This window comes from Bombus pyrosoma, linkage group LG7, assembly GCF_014825855.1.
Source record: "Bombus pyrosoma isolate SC7728 linkage group LG7, ASM1482585v1, whole genome shotgun sequence".
Taxonomy (NCBI): domain Eukaryota; kingdom Metazoa; phylum Arthropoda; class Insecta; order Hymenoptera; family Apidae; genus Bombus; species Bombus pyrosoma.
The window spans coordinates 10,371,791-10,398,111 of NC_057776.1; the positions used below are offsets into that span (position 1 = coordinate 10,371,791).

The following is a 26,321-nucleotide window of genomic DNA, read 5'->3' on the forward strand; positions in this document are numbered from 1 at the left end:
CGCTGCCCCACCAGCAATCCCTTTCGGCCTTCCACCCTCGTAATTTATCGCGGTTATGCCGTACTCGCGGTGGAATCTGTACCAACGGATAAAGGAACCGGAGGAAAAATACTCCCACTCGAGCCAGCGAACACTCGCAATGCTATCGTCCCGATTCGATCATTCGCTCTCGGTGCCGCGCCGCGTGTTCCGCTGCACCGGTTGCTACTGCCTCTTGCTACTGTTGCTTCTGTTCCCGCTGCTTGGCTACCGATTCCTCTGTCGTCGGACCACGCAGAATACGCGGACAACCGCGCAGCTGATCCGATGAAGAGATCGAACCGCGAGATGGCAGTGTACCGCTTGCAACTCTCGCGAACTCGGCGACGTCGATTTTTGGTCGTACTTGTGACGGTCCACGGACATTTTTATTTCAGAGATAGAAAATGATGTATTCCTCGGTATCCATGAAGCATAGCCTTTTTAGTTTTAATCGGTACAATTCGAGGCAATCAAGATTTAAAAAAGAAGAAAAGTTCTCATTCTAGAACGATGCAACGAATGTTAAAGAGACGTTCGCTATTAATAGAAATTTCTCGCGTACCGGATGCATTAAGTCGTTTAACATACATCGTATACTCGGAGTTTCTATTAATAACATGTCTTTTTTCATCGTGTGAAACGCAACAGTATCGCATGTGAATTCTCAATCTGAAATGCAAATATCGTGGCACGTGGCGACGTTAGTTCTTCCGAAGAAATTCCTCTGTCCTTTTTTCACCGCCACTTCCGTATGAAACGCGACTGAACACGGGGTTATAATTCATTCTAAGCTCGTTTGGAAGCAGCAGGCATACCTGGAAATTACACGTTGCCGTGATCCTCCATCTCCTTTCCTAGCCGCTTTGATGGACGTGACGTTTTAATAATCTCATTTTAATTGGCGTTGGATGATGTAATGCTAACGCCGGCCGTCAGGCTTAACGACGTGTAAAGTGTACGGGCCCGTCGAGCAGGTATTAATTTCTTATTTGCTCTTAGAAACGCGTAACAAATTCGGTGTCCTAATGATCCTCCATCCGTTACGCGACCGATAATAATTAACCGTGCCTTCTCTCATTTTTTCTTCCTTCGTACCCCTGGCGAATTGAAACGTTTTCCCCGTTTAACTATGCTCGAAGGCGAAAAAGGAAAGTGATCTGACCGTCGATAAATCTCGCGGTTCGGTAAGGTTCACGCAAATTCTGCTTCCTTGAAAATCCAAGTAGTTCGGCATTCCGTATAAAGTAAAACGCTGTGCTCGGTGTCAATTATCGACATCGTTGAAAGCTGTTCTGTTGTGACGGGTACCAAATAGCTATGCGAAAAGCAACGCGCCTTCGTAAGAGGTCCCGTATTTTAGTATCAATTCATCGTTATTTTCCTCGAACAGTCGCATCGTAAACAAACGAATACACTAATAATCTGTGTCAGTTATATTCCATGTAAACAACTTCCCACTCGAATCATCCGAGTCTCAGTGATCCCGATGGTTGCCAGCAGTCTGCAAAGAGTTTGCGAATCCATCGTTTCCTGTTATTGTCACGTTCCGCCACAGTTTCGGCCCGATTTATTTTGCACATTTATCTTCGGCCAGAACAAATAAACCTTGGAGATCGTCGTCGCGTAATTGCCTCTAACCAACAGTCTGGTGAATACAGTCCACTGCGAGCGGCATCGATTCACATATCGAGGAGGCAATTTTATTCAGAGCGCGTGGCATTTCAGCTCGACGACCACGCAACCGGCCTTTATCGGCCGCTGAACGAATTTTTGGCACGCCACCGTGCGCAATATGAATGGACGATCTGTTAGCTAGTATACGAGCGCTGGCTCGTGCGTTTCCGCATGCTTGTCGAGATTTCCTTCGACGTTCGTTCGTTGTTCTCTGGGATTACGATCAATCGGGAGAAAGCTACACGGTGATACCTTTCCATTTCGTTTTCTCGTAGTTTCCCTGAAGAGGGAAACTCGTTGACCGGCCTACGAACGAATTATTTGGAAGTTAGGTCAGTAATCAGGTATATTATGCTGTAAATTAAATGACCGTGCCGCATAATGACATAACTTACACAAATTCCCTCACGGGCAATTTACTTTATTAGCCCGTCGCGTCGCTTGCCAAATGGATACAGTCGTCTTTTTCATCGCACCACCGAATTTTCGTCCAACTCGAACGTGAACTCGCGCGGTTGTTTGCTAAATAAATCTAATTGCTGTTTCTACATAGATCTAAGTAACTATTTCATCATACGGCCGGAAAACAAGAGGATCACGGTGCCGTTTGATCTTCAAAACGGTTCTAATTGTTTCGGCTTTTTTCTATAAATCTCTCGAGAGCGAATAAGATCGGTTCTCTAGCCGGTTTAAATGCAGGCATTGTAAAGTTCTTTCTTCCGTCTTAGTCGACAACTGGGTCACAGTGTTCCTTTGATAGCCCGGTGTGAACAAGGCTTGAAGTGAGCTATGCGAGGCTGAAGCGCGTAAACGCAGCGTCGAGGAGATCTATTGTTAGCCTAGCCAAAATGTAAAGCCAAACATTCTTTCATACCGTATGTGGGTCGCCATCTACGCGATCTATGCGTGATTTCCTTCCTCTAAACCCGCCTTCGTCCAGTCGTGCAACCCAAACTTTCCACTTTGTTTCGCCTTTTCTTCTGCCCCCTTTCTTTCTGCTCGAGATACCGCGCCCTTGGCTAGTTTTTCTCTCGCGCCCTCGCCAATGTCGCCACGCGAACGAAACACCGTAAGGCAAATATCGTTCACTGGCGAAAGGTTATCGCGAAATAAACGGCACTGGCGCCGTCCAGCAGTCCGTGAAATTTATTTCGTCACGAATTAAATTAGTCCCGCGACGGTGACGGCCGCAATTTGTATAAATTTCTCTCGGTACATACGATAAATCAAGGTTCGTGTCTTTCGGTGTGTCTCGCGTTACTCGCCTCTGTCCATCCCCCGGTTTTCCTACCTACGATCGTCCAATGAAATTTTAATTTAGCAACGACGCGTAATTTTCTTCGACGAAGAGCGTAATTAATTGGAGGCCGATGCTTCGATAATAACGCGGTGGCGCGTTTTAAATGCCCTTAGGCAGCTCGGGGTGGTGCGGGTGATTCTCCGCTTAAGCCGACGAATTTATGAACTGCCGATCGGCCTCGGGCGATCTCAAAGACCCATGACCGAGCATTGTCGCGGAAAGTATTCTCTTTCGATAATAAAGAACTTCATAATGCGCGCCAGTGGACCGCGTGGGCGTAATTGGCCTGCGTAACGCAGCGCGCGCGCCGCTTTATGTCGTAACAACTCTTTGAAATGTGTTGGTCGGCGCACGGCCGCGGAAAGTGTTATAATGTCACGCGACGAGCACGCAACCCGGCAAAACTCTAATTGCCCAATAAACAGAAGAAGCTACGAGGAGACGAGCAGAAGGGCGGAGAGGCAGGGTGAGAAGAAAGGAAAGTCGGATCGACGCGACGGACTTTATTGAAGACGCATCGGTTTTATGCGACAGCTTTTATTGCACACTACTGTTGCTCTCTCTGCGAACGCGCGAGCGTTCGTCCACCGCATTGAACGCCGAAATATATTGCCGATAAATACAATTTTATCATCGAGGAATTTTAAGTGGTGCCGCTGTACGCTCGCTGCGTTCTCCGATCGGTCCAGCCAAAGCTGCTCGTCTCGTTTCTTCTCGCTCGAGTCTCTTCTTTCCGACCGAACGATATTGGCTGTGATTTCGCCTCGGTTGCGCAACCAATCTCCGATCCTTCGCGTCTTCCCTCCACCGAAGCCCGTCGCCCGAAAATTATTTTACGATCCTTTCGCGCCGCTCTTAATTTCACCGTGGAGACTCTAAACGGGAGTGTTTAACGTCCTGCCTCGAGAGCACAAGAAAACATAAATTAACGCGCCAGGACCGAGTAAATCTTCCAACTTCGAGAACCTCGTCTCGACCAAATTTTCACTCTTTGTCTGCTCGAACACAACTTGCCTCTTCCACGCAACTCCCGTTGACTCAACAACATTGACTCATGCACGCGAGTTTTCGAGATAAAACTCGTTTGTTTTCTCGAACCTAGTTAACCACTGACAAATTGCTTTGGGACGCTTTCCATCTTTCCCATGCGTGGATAGAATTTCTTGAACGCGTGAAACACCGGCTACCGTTGAAGAACCACCATGAATATTGAAATACGGTAGCTCGATGCTTTTTCAGTCAAATCTCTCGAACCGGGCCTCTTCGCGTTCTTGCCGCGTATCTGTGCAGCACCCACGATCAACTAGTTCAGGTGGGTCTGTTTACAGGCCACTTCAGACGATGTACGCGAGACCGTTGCCGCCCGATGCTTATCGCAATACGGAAACCTACCTCTGAAAAATCGGTCAAGTGCTCGTTGAGAAAATTTTCGGCCGTGTCCCGTGAGAAATTTTTACTCGAACCTTCGCGTCCTCGAAACACGCTTTTTCCTCGGTGACTTATTCATCAAATAGCGACAATTTGGATATTAACAGTTCTTAAACTGGGTCGTTTATATTTTTTACTGTACCATGTGTTGGAAAGATTTAAAAAAGTTCTAAGACACTTATGAATATGCTTACCTCGTTGCACAATGGATTCGTGAAGCCGAACGTTCGAAACTTTCTTCGACAAAAACGAAAATTCGAAAGAAAGAAATTGAATTTCGCAATCTGTCTAAAGAAGGTTAATTCCACGTTTCCTACTTATATAATAAATTCGCTTAAATTGCGTTTTAGTTGGTGTAATAAGTTACGTATATCGTGGTAGTTGATTTAAAAATGGGGCTCAGGCGAAAAGAAAAATATCCACTGCGCGGTAACGCGCTCACCGTGCAAACGCTTTTTCCGCTGCCTTTCAAATGGTTGTTGAATTATTGGCTGAAATCGTCGGAAATATTCCAGACGTTCACCTTTGCGGTCGCGGCGAATTTCTTGAAAATCCGGAGCGAGCGAATTAAACGCAATTAATCGTCCCGTCGCCGCGTTATTGTCGCTGCCAGTACCATTATGACGTGCAGGCGCGTTAAAGATATCAACAAACTACGCGAATGGTAATACAAATTGCGGATAATTGCAGGTACTGTGCAACACGCTCCGATCGAATTCGGTCTGGTTCTAACAGCTGTTTATGTCGTCGCCGATCGAAGATAGGCATCTAGTGGCTGTAGACAACGAATGTTTCGTTACAAGTTCCAGGCGAGGAATTTACGAACGTAGGAAATCTGTGCAAGGTCCTGTGCTTTTACGGAGCCTCTTCAATTTTCACTCGTCGTTCGTAAACACGATTATTTGCAAAATCTATCTTCGAGTATCTATTACCCGCGTATAAAATTCCAATTTATCGTTAAAAATCACGGATAATTGGTGGAGCGTTATCGACGATTACCCGAGTTCGCCAAGCGGCAAATATCCCGAAGGAGAAAAAGTAGCGGCATCGATAAAGGCCAATTAAGCCTTTGGAAAATCTTCTCCGTGCTCATTGAAATCGCTCATAAAGCGCAGCCGGACGTGGATCTCGATCGTTGATCCGACATCCCCGTTAGGCCGGTGGAAACGAGCGGCGAAAATTGCGACCAGTCACAGGGCAAAACCTCGTGCGAAACATTCGTTAACATTCCCAACACGCGGTAATGATCGTGGAGTAAGAAGCGACGCGGCGGCATTCGCCGCGATCTCTCGGTCTCTGGCAGTGCGTTAGAAAATTAATAGAACGACCTCGAGCGGACGCGGCGATCGTGCAAAAACCGATCGCCACTCCTCCTCCATCTCGTTGCTGACGGGAACTCGAGCATCACGCCAGTGCATGCGATTATTATTCATAAATTAGGTGGAAGGTCGTCGACTGTCGGTCGAACGCAGCCCGAAGCAGCTAATTAACGTCAACAAGTGATTTTAGATCGGCGCTGGCAAGTGGGAGGAGCCGACTTTAGAGATAATTTCTCGGTTCTCTCGCGAAGTTGGTGTTAGGCGTTCGGTAATAGTTAATTGCTTTCGGTGCAGTTTAACATGATGCGTATCGTGCAAAATGAAATACTTTCGGAGACGAATTGGCTATATAGGTTAAACATGTGGAAGCGGTTGTGGTTTTCGCGGGAACTGTTGCGTTCTAGCAGTTTCGTAACTTCTACATTGTTTTAATTAGCGGTCTAACCAACTTCTTTGGTTACATGTTTTCTCGGTAATTACAATTGTTTAGATTTCTTTGCTTTTTCTTTGATTTTCTTTTCTTCGTTTTCGTGGAAGTCACGAGCATCGATGCTAAATCTGGTGTATGTTAAGGCGGAATGATATATTTATTGACCCCCGATAGATTTAGTTAAACCTAACGTGACTTCGACACGGACGAAGGGTCCCTGGAGCCCGAGCCGCGCCACAGTTCTCGAAGTGTCATCGTATTTTCAACAGGTCGGGCTTAATATTCGATCCGTGGCCGGATTATCGGGCAGCAAAACGAGAACGTGGATGGCACAGCGGCTCGTTAGACACTAACCGTGTCGTTGCATCGGCCAGTCCCACGGTCTGGGCCTGTGTAATAAGCGGATAAGAAGGGCGACGTTGCAATCGGAATGATTTGTCAAGGAGAATGCTCGTCTGTCGCTGCCTAAGTCCTGTTTTCATAATCCACCGCGACGAAAAACCGACTGTCAATAACATCCACTCGTCGACTTACCATTCCGCGAGGCTTCTTTCGATTTCACGCCTGTTCCCACTCGGCAGTGCGAAACTCGCAGTCCCTTGACACGTTTTATACACCTTCTTTGTCTCTTTAACGATTTTGTTTTTATCCGTTTCTGGTACGTCGTAGTCGTGTGACTCTGATACTCGAAACTTTCACATTTATTTACGTAAATATTTAACAAATTCTACTCGAAGAGAAATTATCCGTCAGGTCATATATCGTCGGTCGATTAATCATCTTGCCCTCAAATACCACGAATGTTTGCGAACACTCGTTGCAAATCAAAACATTATTCGATGTTAGCTTTCGAAGCGCGTTATGAGATCAGGATTCAGAAGTCCGGATGACGCCCTTCTGGCCGTTGAGCCCCAAACGTAGGCGAAGCCGGACGTTGTTTCGGTAACCGCCGAAAATGCTGGCCACGTAGGCGGTAGCGAGCAATTCCGAAATCGACTTTTCGATTTACAAAACACACAGCGGTGGGCGAGCTGAACCCGATCGGCGACGAGCACGCCACGCTTGTTCGCCAACACGCGTATCTGGGGTCCCCACCCCGGCGCCTACTTATCATGGGTGAATCGGTCGCGTGGGCGACCACTTCCGGTCAGACGATCCTGTTCGATTCGGACCCCGATATTCCGAACATACATCGTATCACGCCGGATGATTATCTTTGCAATTTCTCTCGCAAAGTTTAGACGATCTTTTAAATAAAGCGTGCAAATTAGTTCGACCTCGTTACTTCCCTGCTGCATTAATCACGCCGATGATCACGCGATAGTGTTTAGAGTAGCTAAATGTAAAGGGTATTTAAAAATAAGAAGGAGGCGGCTTTCAACGTCACAGACCATGTGACAAGTCTGAAAGATGCAAACAGGACAGATGATCGCTTAAGATTCCATCGGCGTTTCGCGGAAGTCCGTACTTCCTCGAGGGCTTTTCGGGGCCCCTCCCCAGTTCATCGGGTAATCCTATCACGCGCCGTGTTCTCTTCGCTTTCGTGTACTTTTTACAGCTCGTGTTCACCGGCGGATAATCGTTTCTGCGCGACACTCGTCCCGACCGCGGCACATTGAACGAGGCCTGGATTTATGATCCTTCTTTACGAACCGCTTTTAAAGCAGCCCCGAGGAGTTTTCCTTCCGGTTAAAAAGTCGAGACCGCGCGTGATGCACTATTTATATGACCATTAGCTTACGATCTTCTTCAGTCCTCTATAAATACCGGTCGCGATGCAGTCCTCGTTCCGTCATCTTCCTCGAGCCGCGTAAAGCCCGAACGTCAGCCGAAAGGCCGACACTCGTCTCGACGTTGTCTCGTCGTTCTGCGAAGGGAAACTCGCGATATCGCGATGAGGGAATCTAATGTCACCATGACGACCATCGTTGCGAGCGCGATACGTAAGATTTCGTCGCGCACCGTGCGTTCGCATCAAGCGGAAAATAAACTGGCTTGGCAATATGAATAGACCGTTACTATGAAATCGATTCGCTTCGCGCGCGATGTCTCGTTTGCTGTCGTTTGCTGCGGACAAGAAATACGTGTACCAACTACTCGAAAAGCGTAAACAATTTGGATCGTGCGCCGCCGTCCTGGCAAAAATAACCAGCAAGGCGGTCGGGCGAACGATCGACGCTGCAACGGATACTCGTCGTCTAAATCTTGATAATTTACGATCCATTCGGGCTGACCTCGTACAAAACGGCGGCTCTGGTTTTTACGTAAGCGACCGAGAGGCCCGAGTCGGTCAAGGTTCGAGAGCGCGGCGCTACCGGGGCCCGAATCGCTGCCGTTGGCCAGACCGAGCGAACGAGCAAACGAGCGCCGCGCAGAAATGAGTTAGGGGTCGTTCGGCGGCCAGCCGAAAAATTCGCAGCAGTAAACCACTGCGGTACGCCACGGCTCGTTATCAATCGTGCGCGGTAGAGCATACGAGCTGACTCGGGGCACGCGCCTGGCGGGGTCGTAGGCCGCCCCACCCCTATTCTTTGCGATCCCCCCCGTCCGACAGCGGAGAAAGAGGCCCTGATCAAGAGAGAGAGGGACAGACACGGCACCCCCACTCCGTTGGAACGTGGAACGGGGCCTGCGGGCCCAGTCCTCCCACTCGATGCTGCCCCCTCCTCCCACCAGACCAATGCAACCCCACCACCGTATCGCGGAGCAGTTCTCAACGATTCCCCTCGACCCGCCTCTGCATCGTTTTGCACTCGCTGCACGGGATGCCACGACAGTGGCTCTCTCTTCTTCTCCCTCTTTTCCGTCGTACGAAATCTTGCCCTTTCGTTCGATTTCTCTTTGAAGCTTCTTTCTTCGCGTTTCGAGAGCGTAGCCATCGAATGCGGATATGCGAGATTTTCACGACGTCGCTCGTTGCCGCATCGGATGGCGAGAAAAAGGCAGGCGTTCCATCCGCGATCACGAAGCGTCACCGTGGTGCCGGTTTTGTACGCTTTGGCGGTTCGTTCGGGTATCGAATCGGAGGAATACGCGTGAATCGCGGCGAAGGTTTCGCGTTTCTACGAGCGCGGAGCGAGAGCAGGGCCTCTCCCTCCGCCGTGGGCTCGGTGTCACGGGCCAGCGGTCGTAATGCGGCCCACACGCGCGCTCCACACTGGCGCGCAAATCGCATAAACACGCGCGCCGACGCATATACGCACGGTGGGGTAGAGACGCTAAGCGACGAAGCGGTCCTACCTCCTGCAGGGGACCGTGTCACGTGGCCCCCAGGCCGTGTAGCAGCACGCAGCGCACGGGCTGTGCTCTCTCGTGAGCGGCGCACACAACACCAGTCAGAGACGAGCCGAGAGACCGGGCGCAGATCGCACTCTCTCCCAGGAAGCGCGTGCTTTCTCCCTCCCTCTCTCCGCCTCTCTCTCTCCTTTTTGTCCCTCTCTGTCCGTCCGTTTGCCACCCGTCTTTCTCTCGCTCTCCCTTTTTCCCCATTTCTATCGCGTGTCGTGCCGCGACACGTCGCGCTCTACCGCGCGACACCAGCCACCGCATCGAGCCACCGATCGATCGGCGATCCGTCCATCGATCTCGCCGCGCAGCCCACCCCCGCGGCCATCCTCCTGCAGAAGATACTCTTCCTCTTTGCTAGGACAGCCAGCCGCGAGTGTTTCACCCGCGTCAAGCTGTAGAAGCTGTGTGTCGCGAGTGCGAGTTTCTTCGCCACGTGCGCGCTCGATCGCGCGTTCTAGCGACCCTCGGTGTGTGTATTTATAGTGCGCGAACACGGTCACCCCGGCGACCGCTCGTGTCATCGTGCCGCGATACCCCGTAGGGTTTCACCGACGAGGAGAGGAAGATTTTTCGTGGGTGACCGAGTAAAACAGAAGAGAGTTTGTTGCACCGGCTGACCGGATTCCCGCGGGTCACGAGTGTTTCTGGTTCTTTTGTGAATCCAGCTATACAGTACGTACGCGTCCACGTCGACCGAGAACATCGACCGACGTTCATGTCTCGGAAAGGGACTTCTTCTCGAGAGTGGAGTTGTGGCTTGTGCGTCGATGGTGTGTGTCAACGTGTCGATCCAGTCGTCTGTCTTGTCACCGCCGCACCCGCACCTCGATCAACGAGGCCTCGCCTAACATGCTCGACCGCCGACGCTCCGGCTGCTCTTCGCGGACGAAACTGAATGGTGCGCATCCTGTCGTTATCTCGTCGGTAGTCTGCTCTTCCGCGTCGTCTGTGCCTCTGCAGGAGTTGCATCGTGCTAGTGTGTTCGACTCACCTAATCGCAGTGATTTCTCAAATGAGAGAACAAGTACTTTGCACGCTTTTACGCGAAAGCGAAGGAGTAAAATCATTTGATAACCGCGATAGCCGCGTACGTTTCGAACGGAGATATTTCAATGACATACGTCAGCTGATGGCCAAGGTGTCGATGGAAAAATCGTGTCGCGTTCCAATCGTTTCTTTCCCAAATCGTGTTCTCCCGTTAATCGCGCAACAAATCACCGAGACCCGAAACACCGATAAACCTCTATTAAGACCGTGAAACGTGACGATAAAATCGGACGCGGGACAACGAGCATCGAGTGTCCGTACAGCTGGTTGAACATTTTTACGACGTCGCCTTCTGCAGTAAAAAAGCGCGCATTAAAGACCACGAGGCTCGCGTAAACTGGTTAAAAGCTCGCCTACGTTCGACGTAGAAGCGTGGCAGCCGAGCTGTCACGTCCCGTCGAAATCGCGAATAATTCGCACGGTTCTTCCCTAACGACAGGCTAATGACCCTCGGATAATGAAAGGGTTCGTCCAGGACTCGCTGCTGATCGTTACTACTTCCGTATCTCGGTGCGAATCCACCTCGAGTGTGTGTTTGTTGCTGTCTCGCGTTCTTCCACCTTCGTGTTCGCACCTCCATTCCTATCACCGCCTTTTATTGCTATCTATCGCGTGACGTGTTTCAATAAAACAGAGGCTCGTCCATACGTTCTGTTTGATTCAGTGGATTTTGCGCGACGGGAGTCGAGTGGAGTTCCATCGAATCGTCGAAACGGACGGGCGATGTTTACAACGATATTTCGGCCTGGTTCGATGACATCACGCCGAACAACTGCCACTGGAAGGGATCTGTAGTTCTGTTTGGTTCGGTCCCGTTGTTGGTTCGGGCTATTTTCGAGCGTCAAACCGGACGTCTGAAAACGTGTCCGTGGGCATCATCTCGGGAATAAATCGGTCCCGCTAACGAGTGGCCGGACAAAAATTTATGGCACGGCGAATCCCGATGCGGCGGAAGGCAGTTCGATAAATAACCTCGCGAGGGACGCACCGATGACGAGGGGAGGGCCGCGAGGACGAAGATCGAACACGTGGCTTATGCATCTTCTCCGGGCCGCTGGCCTTAATGAAGCGATTCCTATCGGTCAGCCAGAATCTGATAATTAAATCAAGCGGCGGTCCGCCGCACCGCGTTGGATATTAATTGAATCGTGATCGGATTCGATCTACCTCGTTTCGCAAACACGTCCCTTCTTATGACTCGGCCGCGCCACCACCGTTTTAACTTTCTGATCGTCCTTCCGATTTCCTCGTCCATCGGCAGGGGGCTTTTAATCCTTTGCCGCCCGGCTTTCGGGAGTTACGCGTTCGCGGCAGCCGCGTTTAATTGGCTGGACATCGTTAACGATGTCTCTCGATGGGACTAAGTTTTTGTCACGATTTGCCTTCCACTCGACTTCTCGAACGTTTAACGATGTCGAGCCTCAGCTGTCCCGGTAGTGTTCGCTAGAATGTATCGGTGGTACCCAGCTTATAAAGTAACTCTTTTCTCTTTGGAGACGTACTCGAAGTAGCGAGACCTGTCAGTGTTTCAACGACTGGAATATTCTCTCGATGTGCTGGATCCGGTTTCGTTGAAAACTCGTGTTGGTTGCCGAAGACAGTGGGCATTTTGGTTTAGCTGATTCGCTTTCACCGGCCGCGATGATTTTCTCGGACAGGTGCTTCAGCCGCGATCGATCTTTAAACGACGTTCCTCAATTTAATTTCCTATAAATCGCTGTTCCGAAAATTCGTCGTACTTCACGGAGTTCTCGACGCGACTTTATTGAGTCGTTGTTACCAGCGCGTTTCACTTGGCCACTTTCGTGAAATCGTGAATCCTTGATTGTCAGTTGTCGGCCGATAAGATCGAAACGCACGTCGCATAGGAATCGAGCGATAGCGTCCGATCGGAGAGGTATCGAGAACGGTCGTTGGAAGCGTTTCGTATCCAGCACCGGTCCAACAACGTTTCGAGGAGCCGCGAGAATAAATTCGTACGCGAGAGCCGTAGTGAAAGATCATGAGAAGATCGGCACGATCAGATAAGAATCGACGGTACTCGGGGGCTGATGGGTCCGTGACGATGAAAAGAGCCTTTGGAAATGCGTGTCGAGGCCGAGGCAGCCGCCAGGGAACCTCGTGGGAGGGGCCAAGCGATTCCTCTCCGACATCAGGAGGGTCCGCCGTCCGATTTCTCTTTCGCAACCCCCTTTACTTTTTCTCGAGAAATTCGGCTGACGAGCCGCTTTTATCAGACCCGAGCGCGATCTGCCTCGATAATGTCGATTTCTAAACGAACGTCGTTATCGCTTGCGTCGTTTTATACGAAACCCTTGTTTCTATAATTGTTTGATCATATACAGTTATGAGTTCCATCGCTCTAACGTTATCCAACTTTATATCACAACGTTACAACGGATTAAACAAGAATCTTTTTATTTATACTTCAAAGATCACGTTCACGTTCGCATAATTCTGAACATACAGATTCGTAGAATCATGCAATCTGCGTTAATTTCCCTTGGTCGTACGAATATCGGAAAGGGGAGGAGTCGATAGACAAGATTCTTTGCACGAGAATCTACCTTAACCCTCGAGGTGATTATAACGCTAATAGTGTGCAGTGTGTTAATGTCGTAACTCGATAAGTCATTAAAGTAACAAATTGCGTTATTAACCCGGCTACGGTTAATTAAACGAGGCGAGGTAAACGGCAGAAAAGCGTCGCGGATTAATGGATCGGATTGCCGAGCCGCCGGTTAATAACGATGTCCGGTTGAATATCGTGATAAGTAGGTTGAAAATCGAGACGAAACGATTCGCCGTGTCGCGATCGTGCGTTAACGAACGAACGTATACGCCAGTGTCCCGTTCTCGATCCTCCATCCCGGGGTTATAACAGTGATTACGGTAATCACGTGGCGCACGCTCGATCCACGGCACCAGTAATCTGGTAGAAGTGATTGGCATTGCGTAATCGACCGCGATAACGCGATAATGTTGGTTAATAGCGCGCTGGCCGCGGTAATACGCGCAAACTGATACTTAAGGGAACGTTAACGCGACCGTAGAGCCGCGGCTGCGAATTGGGAGAAACGTGGAATCGGATCGTGCTAAGTATACGTTGGGAAATTGTTGCGATAATAGACTGAGTCTGGAGGAAACAAGGCATCAAGAAGCTGATATTACGTATCAATTAGCGTAGGAAGCGAATATATCGTCGTTTTCGGTGCTGTAGAACACGAGATCGATGAAATAAAGCAGAGATTATCGAAAACTTTCGAAATTATTAACATACGAATGGCATAAGATATCCGAGCGCCTCGTGGGTGCACGCGACAACGAACTCCAAATCAACTGGCAATAATTCTAAAATCGTGATAACGTGACTCGCAAAATTCGTCGAAACAGGTAAACGTAAAACGTCAACAGATGTTGCGAAAAGTTACGAAACCTTTGATGTAGGATTCGCATAAAGACGACGAACGATCGAACGTAAACGCGAAAATATGCGACTCTGGTGGGCGACGATGAAGCTCTCGGATAATTAAAAATGTACATAATAATCGGGGAGAGGGGAAGAAAATCGCGTGATTACGTGGGCGCTTATTTAGTGCGCGTGACCGCTCGTATCTCCGCGTGATCGCGCTCAGGCTTCAATAATTTCGGTGTTAATTAAACGTCGGTGCGTGGGTGCGCGGCGAACGCACGTCGAGAACGTTCCAGTGTATTTTGTCAACTTTCACTGTCGCTTTCAGCCTTCTCGTGCGCGCCGCGTTTTAATACTCTGCCGATGATGGTTATTAAGCCCTGTCGACGAAAAGCAACGTCCGGTGGCGAAACTTTTGTCACGTCTTCGCCGTCGCCGTCACTACCGCCGCACGCATACTGCGATTGCGCGCCGCGTGGCGCATCGCTTTGCGGGCATCGATGTCTCCGGACACCGCGTCGGGTGTTAATCAACCAGGAAAGTGTGCATTAACTTTCCTTCTTTTTATTCGCAATTTACTTTTATAGTTGAAATTATGTTCTCATAGATGTCGTAGGGACATTGAATACGTTTCGAGAAATATAAGGTGTTAATTATGTGCGAGACTGATAAATCGATTCGTTGGTAATAGCGCGTAATGTCTTACACGAGCATCTACGAGGTAGGGACTGTTTACGTTTTCCATATAGGATAATTGATTGTCGTCGAGCTCTGACTATAAACGCGGCACTTCAAGGTGGCAAGTTCTAGTCGTATTTTATCTTAATGGTAGCGTTTATCGTTCTCGTAAATTGCCGACTTAATTATACGATAGCTTTTTCGATACAACGTTTTCAAGATAGATCGATTTTCGACCAAAATTTCGCGTAAACATGGTGAAATCAGTGATTCGCGAGGAAAGCACCGCGAGGATTTTCCATGCGAGCGCCGACATTTTTTACCTTGCTTTCACTCCCCATGATTTTTCTGAATAGGCAGCCGCCGGGCAAGCGTATCTCTCACGTTTTCGAAAGTTCCACGAAGCGCCTCCAACCAGCCGTTTCCCGGCCCGTCGATAATTCACCGTAATTTCGCGGTGTGCAGCGGCGAAACGCCGCCCACGCGTTCAACTGACCCGAGCCAAAAACCAGATGGAAAAAGAAAGATGAAAAAAAGAAAAAACGAGAAGACAAGCGAACAAGAGCAGAGGCAAAAAGAAAAAGAAGAAACGGAGCGGTCCTCGCGTCGCTGCCACCCTGAACTCTATTAATTTGAGACGATTAGGCCAGCTGATTCTTGCCCACCGCTAATTGCCCGCGCGCAGACCAAGGGCCAGAGATCGGGGATTAATTAAATTGAATTAAGCTTAATTAGCCGTGACCACTTGGACCGTGGTAGCGAGGTCGAGAATGCGAGCCAAGGACGCTTCACGGGATGGATGAGACGGAAAGATTTCGATGGACCGAAACGCTACCACGCCTGTCTCTCCTAATCGTCTCTCGGGTATTTCGCTCTTTCATCCTGCTCGTTTTTCTTTGCTCGTTCGTAGTTGACTGTGACAAGCCTTGTCAGGGTATGTCATCGACTGGGAAAACGATTTTTCAATCGTTTTTGTCACCAGTCGATTAACTTTGATTCCGTAGCTGTCACATATCAAATTATAGGTAGTAATTTCTGTTTAATGGGCGGAGCCTACTCGATCCACCGCAATTTTATTGTTCGCGCGGTGAGCGAGCTTACGCGACGCGATTCGTCATCACCGCGTCGATTAGGCGTAGTTATTAGCGAACCGCTTAGTCGAGAGGATCGCGCGAAACGCGACAGTCGCGCGCGAATAACCAGAGATACAGAGGTGAAATCAATTCTCGTGTACGTGCGCGCAACGGGCGAAGAGAAAACGCGCGTGAAATTCAAACCGAACGCCACGTCGTGCTGCAATTAAGAGGAAGCCGGGAGAAAGTGTTATATCACAACGACCGATTGTTTAAATGTTGACGATTAATTAAGCGACCGGCGTTTAAAAATGTAACCGCTGCGCACGCACTTCGTAAAAGTATCGAGGAACAAGCATTCCAGTAGAGGCAACGACGAAGACGAAGAAAAGAGCAGATTGCGGACCGTCGAGTACTGCGAACTTAAAGTCCCCGAAGATCCGTGTAATATTTTTATACCGAGTGTTTGAGGATTTCGAAATAACAGCAGTACTCGGACAAAAAGTGTCGATCGTCGACGAGACTCGTCTCGTCGGGAGAATCGATTTTCAAAGTCGATGCTTACAGGAACCGCCAACTATTGGAGCGTCAAGTATAGCGACGAGAAGCCATGTGAATTTCCGTCAGCGACATCGTTACCGAGACAAAAGGATTCTATCTAGTCAGTGTCCGAGGATAATCAGATCAGTTGTGATAATATGTGAAACTTAGTGCTCGCCGAGTGTTGGAATTATTGGTACGAAGATTCCGGTCTGTGACAGTGCTAAGTCGAAGGAAACACAAACCGACGATCGCGCCTCGATGACCAGAAGACTCATCAGTGAAATTTCGAACGCATAGTAATATAAACACACACGCGCGTGCGCGCGCGCGCGCGTAGCATATATTCGTACGTATAGGACAGAAAGAAGAAAGAGTTTATTTATTAAAAAATATCCATCAATCATGGTTACCTTGGACACGGAGCAGAAGCTCGAGAGGCAACATTGCGTGCGTCGCATGTGTGCCATTTGCAGACGCATCAAGCGCGACAAAGGTAACGTTTCATTAGATTTTTTTCATTAAAATAGAAAGAAAGAAATAGGTACTATGTTTATCACGTTATTCTTATACGATCGTAAAAGTTTCCACTTTTAAAACCCAACGCGAGAACGGACGTGAAATCTTAACGTTGCACGAGAAATTTCATACGGGGTAGCGAAAGAATTAAACTGTTGACTGACAGAACGTTTCGCACAACTCCCGCAACGAAGGAAACGCTCGCCACTTTTTTTCTACCCGACCGTTGTCTTTCCGCGTTGCAATCCCATCCACCTGTCGGTGGTTGCGATAATTGGTGGCGATAGATGCGTTCCTCGGAACGCGTTGCTCCACATGAGTCCCGGTACGTTCGCGGGAAACCGGGGAAAATCAGTACAACGTCCTGGCAAAAAAAAAAGCTACAATTCACGGTGAATAGAGAACGTCACGGAAATAAGTCATGAATTAGTAGTATAAACGTTCCGCTGCAGATTAACTCTGAGAAACTGCTCATAAACGTTCTTAGATCATCGACGCGGAATTGTTATCTACGTATCTCTTCGTAATAACGTTACATACTATACAATTTAATGGTAACTTCTACCGTTCGTGGAACATTGAATTCGTTTCGCATAGATTTCCTCCGAGTGCTGCGTGCAATTTTGCTGTATCGCGTCAAAGTTCCTGGTTACACCGGACAAGATGGTATCGAGCGCATGGTGACCGGTGTAATTACGAGATGCCAACGAACGTAGCCACAGTGAGTTGGTAATGAAACGTCTCGAGATAGAGAAGTAACGTGGCCGTTTCAAACCATAATTAGAGTATTTTCGTTCGAGAATGAGGAACGAGAAACAAAGAAGGATTTCGCGCGAGATCGAGCCTGTCGGATTACGCGCGTTTAAAGAGTTACGAATGTATTCCAGACCGATCCGAAACTGGTTCGCTCCGGTTCCCTGTGGCCGGGCGTCCTCGTTGTTTCATGCAAATCGCTCGTTAGTCGAAACACCTGAAATTCCTGTGTAGGATGCGTACATTGTCCCGAAGCGTGCCCCATGGATTATTCATTCTCCTCGCGTTCAGCCGTCATCTCCAAGTTCCTCGACGAAGAAAATCCGCGGAATAGGATCTGTTGCTGGTAATTAGGAATCTTCGCCCCACGGTCCTCCTCCCAGTTTGTAGTTTCGACTCTTCTTCCGCGAGAATCTGACACGTTAGATCGAAGAGGAGGGTGATTTCGCGACGTATCGCAAGCGATTATCTCGTCGGCGCAATTGAAAGATGGCGGCCCGACCTTCGACGTAAAATTAGACTCGTCCGTGCGTAAATCACCGAACACCTACGTGAATATTCAAATGTCGTGCTTTTATGCAGTTTCGGATCGATCGAGTGTGATGCAATTTTGTTGCTCTCTGCATCTTCCACTCTGAATATTCGCTGATTCGATCGCCACATACGACACAGTTAAGAGGCACTGGAGGACACGGACAACGTTTCGATCTAACGATTTTCAACCAGTCGTTCATGAAATGTCATTGAGAAACACGACATTCCGGTTTGTAAAAGGGTCGTTCATTGTAGTATCCCGTGCGGGAATTATGAATAGTTGGCGACTTGACGTGGATGACACGATTCCGAAGAAAACTGCGTCGCAATAGCCGGATCGGTAGCGCCGATTTCATCAACGAAGCGCATCGTAGGTTGTCACGGCCCACGCATGCCCTTCGTTCATTCACCAGCGCTTCCTCGCGTCTATCGCAATTACGTTTGCTGTGAAACGAGTTGAAGAAGAGCACGAGCCACGTCTCTGGAGTGGGAGAACAGAAACGTCGAAACTCCGAACTAACGTGAAGCGTATCAGACGACGACACGCGTCGCGTTGCTCGACGCTCGATCACGAAGCTACACTTCGAACTTTGGAATAAATTAGAATACCAAAGACTAGAGGCGCGCTCCACCGAGAAAGGGTGATTTCGCAATCGCATAACCCGGTGAATGGGTCGCGATTTCATTCATCCATCGGATCGGCTGGAAGCGTTAGGAGCACGCGAGCACCTCACCAGCAACCTTGCTCTATGCCTAGGCAGTTATGGCAGGCGTGACTAGGCCGGAGGTTCCGATTATGATAAAGCGCGTGGGCTCGCCCACGTTCGCCCTTCGCTCGTTCATTCATAAATTCAGCTCTCACCGCGTGCCGCGAGCGCGAGCGAACCGGAGAGAAAGCTGAACGGTAGAAAGAGAGAAGCCGAGTCGCCGTCTACACGACACGCGCGCGTCTTTCGTTGCCTCTCGCGTTCCACCTTCTTGCCTCGCGACGAAGCCGCTTGTCCGCGGATCGTCCGCTCCTTTCGACAACCTCCCTGGTGTTTCTTTCCTCGACGACGTTATACCGTCGACCTTGTAACGTCGTGTCTGACTAGAAGGGTGAGATTCTATAAGTTCGAATCGTACAAGTTGTCTCGTTCGATGTTCGAACTTATTTCTTCAGTGGACGGTTGTTGATCTTCGTATGGACGCGTCCATGTATCCAACGATAACAGGATCGAATATGTTCGTATCCGTCGACGAAGAAGCTGCACGTCGGTAGCCGACGTTGATGAGAAAAACAAATGGAAAGTAATCGCTCGGACCTCACGCGGCGTGTTTGTACTAGCGACTCCTCTCTCGAACTACCCATCTCGCATGCCGCACAATGAAAACGCCATAATTATTACCATTATTATACTCATTCGACAGCGTGTCGGCACGTCGTTTCAACTTACCTCTCGTTCAAACATCAACGCCGCAGGAGAACGAGTACAAATAAACTCGAGGAAAAAGGGACACTTCCCTTGGAGGTGGAAGAGTCGTCACGTTCGTGAATCCTACCGTCGATCCGCTCGATTTCTCGGCTAATAAGAGATCATTATCTCAATGGTCGGCTAATAAACGTCAGCTGGGTGTCGCGTAGACCGCAACGCGTGATATAACGAGCTCGCGTCCCAGCATCACCGGTGTTACGCGGTCTTATCTCGCGAATTCCCTCGCGTAGTCGACAACCGCGTTCGAGTTGGCGCTCGCGTGTGCGCTGGTCTATACATCGACGAGGCCGCGGCGTGTGGTATCACCTCGAGAGCTCGCAAAGCCGCCGGCAGGTTTCCAAAGCGGTCTCGGAATCGGCGGATGATTATGCGGACCGGTCTATTTCTAGAAGCACCGAGTCGACGGACATACTAATTATTTTTTACCGGCTCGTTACCACTCGTCTTTGGCAACCGAGCAATGGCACCGGCCCCGACTCGCGAGGGAGAGAGGATAATAGAAGGGGTAAAGGACGTCGAGCGAGCGGCAAGGAACACCGGATTCGCGATATCCACCGCCAACCGGGTCTCCGACAAAAGAGAGAAACTAAGAGATTCGAGGGACATGGAGAATGTTCGCGATGGCTTTGTGTCGAAGTATAGCAATCGAGTTTCAGGCGGGAGGAACGACGAGTTAAATACAAATGATCCAAGATCGTGTTCGGCAGAATTAGTAGAAATTGTCAATTTGGAGGAAAACCGTACGATCAGCCGTAAGATAATTATACCCAACGTTCTATGATAACGATTGCGTCGTTCATTTCGCGAGAAGTGCAAGACGAAAGAAGCATCGACGTGAATTTGATATCAGAGCGAGAACGCAACAACTCCCATTCCCAAGACTGTTACGCGGACAGACCTCGCGTCCTTCGAGCCTGCTGAATCCGACAAACTCGCTAACACCGCTCCGTTTTTCACCATTTTCGCCGTTCACTCCCAAACCGTCTCAACCTTCCTACGATGTCCGATCAGTCGGAAAAGAGAGACGGCGGTGATCGAGAGACGCCCGTCACCGCGAACGGGAGTTCTCTACGAGAGAAACAGAGAGCCGGATCGCGCGAAAAACAGACGGGAAAGAAGCGAAGAAAATAAGCAACGGGGGGCGTCGAACAGCTGGGAGGGAGGGGGGAGAGAAAGAGAGAGGGCAGAGAGGAACAATTGACATTCTACGCGCACGTTCGATCGAGTCGACTCGCGACGACGGGGTCGAGGAGAAGAGGAAAAGGGTCCACGAAGAAGGGGTGCCTGTTGTGGATGGCTGTGGCCGACGGTGGTGGTGGTGACGGTGGTGAAGGGAGTGGGACCCAGAGGGGGGTAGATGCACGGTGGCATGCACCTGTGCATTGCCGCCATATACGACTCGAAGTTATGGCGTTTTTCTCAACGCTACCGGCGAGGATGTGTGCTCGTACGTATACGATCGTATCTTAACCGGCGAAACCAACTCCATTTCTGGACGGCCGGCCGCAAACTACGCCTGTAAGCTCGCGAGACTCCGGGCTACGCCGTGAGGTAAATTAATTGTCCGCGAAGGTGTGCTCGACGCGGTGGCACGATGGACGAGAGACGAGGTGCGGCCACCGGGGCGGAGACAGTCGAAACTGCCGGTCGAAGAAAAGACTAGAGAGAGAAAGAGAGAGAGAGAGAGAGAGAGAGAGTGGAAAAGAGACGGAGAGAGGCAAAGGAAAAAAAAGGAAACGCGGGTAACGACGGAGTCTGCCTCCTTTATGTTTATTAGACACGCCAGCTTGCCCACGCGGCTCACTGCCAACGCCGTTTTTCTATCCCGGTCGCGCAACACTGACCGGCCGGGTGTCGTTTTCGTGCCGATGCCTTGCTTTTACATTGTCTCGATTCACCGTGGAAATCGGGTTCCTATCGTCTGTCGAATTTCGGACATCACTGCAGAAATCGATTATCAATTTATACAATTACTTGATTTTTTTCCGAGTTAAATTTCTCGGAGAGACGAAGATCGTTGTAGAAACGGTCGTATCGTTGCAAAGATATACAAGGCGTTATAAAGTCGAGTGGAACGTCGACGAGACGCTACGTTTAGCGCGACATTACGCGTAATACGCGAGCACCAACGTTCAGTGAGAAAAGACGACGAACGTCAAACTGAACACCGAACCATTCCGGAGAAAACTCCTGTCATTCGATAGAAATCGACGGTTAAGAATACCTAGTAGCCCATCGAAAGATATCGATTTATCGACTCCTTGAGACTTGTTCTCCACACCTATTTTATTAGAATAGAAGTTGACTTATCGCTACAGAGATCGAGAAGGAGAAGATAGAAAGAAAAATCCTATAAATCAGCGACTGCCTATAAAGCTCAAACTTGTTAAAACGATGTCGCGGTGGGGCTGGATGCCACGTGTCCGCGGCAAGGGAAGATCGGCCGTGTCAGCGACGACGCGGCGAACGCGCCTACCTGGCGTGTGCCTCTTCCCGATGCGGCGCGACCTGCGCGCTTGTGGGTGTAACCAGTTTCCGTGGGCTTAGCTGTCAAACCCACGTGGGCCGCCCACGCTGGCCAGATATATTACCGCGCTGCGAGAGAAAGAAGACGAGGAGATGCGAGGACGCGGGGCACAGGGATCGTGGAACGGAGAGAAGGACGAGAGGGAGGGAACAACCGACAGGGAAGAGGCGAGAGAAATCGTTTCTTCGCGTGTGTCGCAAGGGAAAACAGCCTGGACGCGATAAAGCTGCGTAATTAACGTCCAACTGTGGGATTTTGGCTCCGCGAACTGCTTGTGATGTTGCGTTGCACGCGGATTTCTGACGAAAAGCTAAGAGGAAAGGAGAAGGGAATACGAAGGCAGAATAGAAATCGCGCGATAACAGAAGAAGGGAAGAAATGGAAGAGGCGAAAAGTACGACGATTCATTGGAAAATACAATATGCGTAAGTTGTGTATTTTTGGTGGAGACGCCGAAGAGGCTGACGAGAGTCAACAGAGATAACAGAAAGAAGGCAAAACGAAATAAGAAGAAGAAAGGAAAACGATGCGGCGGGAACGTGAGGAGAGGACGCTTCTGAAGCGAAAGACGCGGCTTGCGACACAGGAAACAGTTTCACCTGGAGGGATGGCAGCCAGCATCCACGTTGTTGCCGTACGAGTTACGGAGAGGAGGAGAAGAGAGCGAGGTTAAGTAGGCACGTGGGTGTACGGGATGCATACAAAGGCGCTTTTATGAAGCGTGTTTTCCTCAGCTTCGATGGAAGCCTTGCTGTACAATTAAAGGAACCATCCGACTGCGATTCGCGTTACCGCAAGTTGCATAAACCGAGAACTTCTTTGGGTTTTTTTTTCGCAACGATGATTCAGAGATGATACGGAACGAGAAGAATCACGCGCAATGGTAATCGTCTTAATGCCAAAATCCTGATCGAAGTAAACAGCGTCGTTCTCATTTTCACAGAGATGATTCACTCGTGTAGGGTGAAGGATAAAAACGTAAACTTGGTTTTCGTCGCCTCTGATCGCGCGTATATTTTAGCGTCCGTATTGTGTTTCCCCTATAATATACCTGTCGTTTTTACGGTGTTTTTCCAACTCGATGTTCGCTCTAAGAATAAAACGCCTCATTAAGCGGAGCGCGCGGTCGTGTTCGAGAATCAGACGCAACCGAGACACTCCGAACCTCGGGGGTTATTTTCGATGCCCGGACACGCTTGGAAAACATCGGCCATTCTGGAATATTCGTACTTCGTTCGCTATACACGAATGACAGTTGATGGCATTGACGCCACGCATCAATGGAATCTTTCGTTCCCCGGGTGGAAACTGCAAACTACCTAGGTGGAACGCAACGATTTAACGGTTACGAAAAAGCAGCAGGCGGAAGAAGTCTTTCGGTATTCGAGAAAGATAATCGGCTAATTACCAAAGTGAAAACGTCTGGCTGGCTCGCAAGCCGGCATTTGTTCGCGTCCCGCGTAACATATAGCTACACGAGACGCTTTCCGTCGATTCGTTTCGCGTGACTCGTCGATTAATATGCGTTCAGGCCAACTTTCGCCCGTGAACAGCCCCGTATGCATGAACACACGAACACGTCGGCACGTTAATGGCAGGTGCGTGCTGCGTAAAAACGTTGATTTACCGGCACGATAGTAAACTAACGACAATACGTTTGAAACAATGCCAATGAGCCGAACACCGGCGTCGACCGGTTTACACATGTAGTAATTACCATAACACAGGTAACCAGAGTTTGCTCTGTCTACCAGAGATTATTCGGATTCGCTTAGACGATCCTCCGTGAACATCCCACGAACCGGATCGTTATTTCGATTTAATGGAGCATTAAGATCGGTCGTTCATAAGCCATTGGTTGCGAGCGTCGAACGAATTCTTCGTGGGTGACGATGTTGACAATTTGGTTGACATCGCGATAGAATTAGACCGTGTTTATCGTCCCATTTTTTACATCGACGAGCGGAAAAGAATTCGAGGAACCAAATACACGGACGTTGAACCGTAGCTTTCCGCAACGAGTATCTAATAAAAGACAGCGACAGTTTGCGAGGAAATTACGTTTTAACCTGGTTCGACCGAAATTTTACGTTACGACGTCGCTCACGGGCGACGCATTAAACTCTCGGAAAGCAGTGGCTACAAAGCGACCAATTACCGGCGATCATTTGTAAACGAACGCATAAACGTCAGCCGGCCATCGTCTGCGTGCGTGCGTGCGTACTTCTGGAAAACGTGCCACGTCTTAATCCGTTGTTCCACCATGGGGCAATTAAGGGTGTCGGATCAAGAGCACCCGATGATCCCACCAGTGGCGCGCCATTTTCAAGAATCCATGCTCGTCGTACGAGTCATCGCCGCGGCGTCTGCCGCTCGTAAATTCTCCCCGAAATTCTGAAATATCACGATCCCTCGGTATATCCTTTCTTTTTCTTCCTTCGCTCTCCGTTTTTTCTTTCTCCGATGCATCGACTTTCTCCGTCTCTCTACTCCGGAACCTTTTTCCTTGGTTGCACGCACTCTCGCGCAGCCTCCTCCAGTATTTTTAATCCCTCGCCTCGGTTTCTTTCCGCTCCTCCGACGACCCACAGGACGTTGCACCACACGCGTGCGTGCACGCACGTATGTATATCGGACGCGACGCATGCCGAACGCGGCTGCACGCCACCACGCGAGACAGAGTAACACACGAGTTCGTGTGTCCGATGGCTGATCCTCGGCTGTGCCTATCCTCTTCCCACTGGAAACGGGGTTAACAACACCGAAATCTATTTATTTACCGGGATAAATCACCGGGAGCTTTACGAGTGAGCGTATATTACGCAAATCGTAGCGTTATATCAATCGGCGGGTGTCCTCCTCCTCCTCTCCCTTTGCCCCGTTCCTGCCACGCACCTATTGCCAGACTACTCGTTGCTTTCCACTCGACCGCTGTCGTTGCCACTTCTTCTTCTTCGTCGTCGTCGTCGTCGTCTTCTTCTTCTTCTTCTTCTTCTTCTTCTTCTTCTTCTCCTTCTTCTTACGCTTCATTCCTGCTTCTTTCGCGCACGGTTTCGACCAGTGCGTTTTTTGCCTCTTTTCTTCGCAGGAAGTCGAGATGTTTTGCGATCGTCCAACTTCACGCCTCCTTCCCTGCCCCCTGCTTCCCTACTTCTTTCGAACAGACACACGCGTCCGCGACGTGCAATGCCACGTTTAATTAACCCTTCATCGTTGTGACAATTTCGTTCAGGGTGACGCATTTATGACACGAGAATTGATACTTTTCCGACAGCCACTCGTTCGACGAAATCTTGTTTTTCCTAGTTCAGCGCGGTAAGTGTGTCTCGGTTTTTGCGTGGGTCGCTCGTAACATTCGTAACCAGCGAACAGAGAACGAACGAGTCTCGCAATATTCCAAGTTGCAGGCCGTTTCCTAGGTTAAAGAGAGATGCTTCCTACGAAATGGCTCGATTAACGTGTATCTACCGAAACGAAGGAAACACAGTTGTGTAACATTCAACGCTATAAAACGCAGAGAAATATTTACATATCTCTGTGTGTTTTTTCAATAATTCGCGGTGCATGCGCACATGCTAACGAAGTTTTTCGATTAAAATTTACAGAACCGAGTAATGCAACTTAAGACCTGAATCGCTATAAACTCGGTTTGTCAAGTTCCACGTACTGAAAAACGGGAAGGGAGGTATATATACATATAATCGCCGAATCTACCCTCCAGTACGGAATCACCAGAGTCGAAGCATTTCCTCGGGCCGTTCGCGTAAGGTATAAACGCTTCCCATTTAGCTCACGGGCCCGGGCCACCAGGGTGGAACGCGACGACAAAAAAACCGTGGATGGTGAAACGGTATGAGAGTTTCCCTGGTGCACCGGAGAAAGAAACGCGAAGGAATTCGCCAAGCTGGCGAGACCGGGCAGAAGGAGAAGCGTTACGAAAGACAAGTGCGTACATCGATTAGAAGGCGTATCCAGTAGGCGGAGCGTGCTAACGCCGTGTTAAAGCTCGCGTACCGCTAATGTACACAAGGTTATATCGTTGTGTGCAGCTCGCCTATAAAAGCGATTCACGCTCTCGCGATCATGCACACTGCTATCTAGCGAGGAATTGGCGACGATCGATACTTGCGCGATTCACTTTGCTTATCCGAGTCATCGTGCTTAGTCTATGATTACGATGGACGTCTGTCCTAAATTATGAATGCACGTATTTCGGTCTTCAGATGTTTCATTCGTCGGAACACGCATCCCCTGTAACCGTGGCCTTATGCCGACGAATGACGATAAGATTGATCGCCACTGC

General features: G+C 49.5%; 2 protein-coding genes across 2 annotated transcripts in view; both read left to right on the forward strand.

Annotated features, from left to right (window-relative positions):
- LOC122569837 (myocardin-related transcription factor B-like) overlaps positions 1 to 26,321 on the forward strand; it is a 184,474-nt gene that overhangs the window by 136,014 nt on the left and 22,139 nt on the right.
- On the forward strand, positions 6,987 to 16,600 carry LOC122569838. The gene is made up of 2 exons (XM_043731465.1): positions 6,987 to 10,358; positions 16,238 to 16,600. The coding sequence occupies exon 1, from the start codon at positions 8,938 to 8,940 to the stop codon at positions 9,856 to 9,858; it is 921 nt and encodes a 306-aa protein (XP_043587400.1). The 5' UTR covers positions 6,987 to 8,937; the 3' UTR covers positions 9,859 to 10,358; positions 16,238 to 16,600.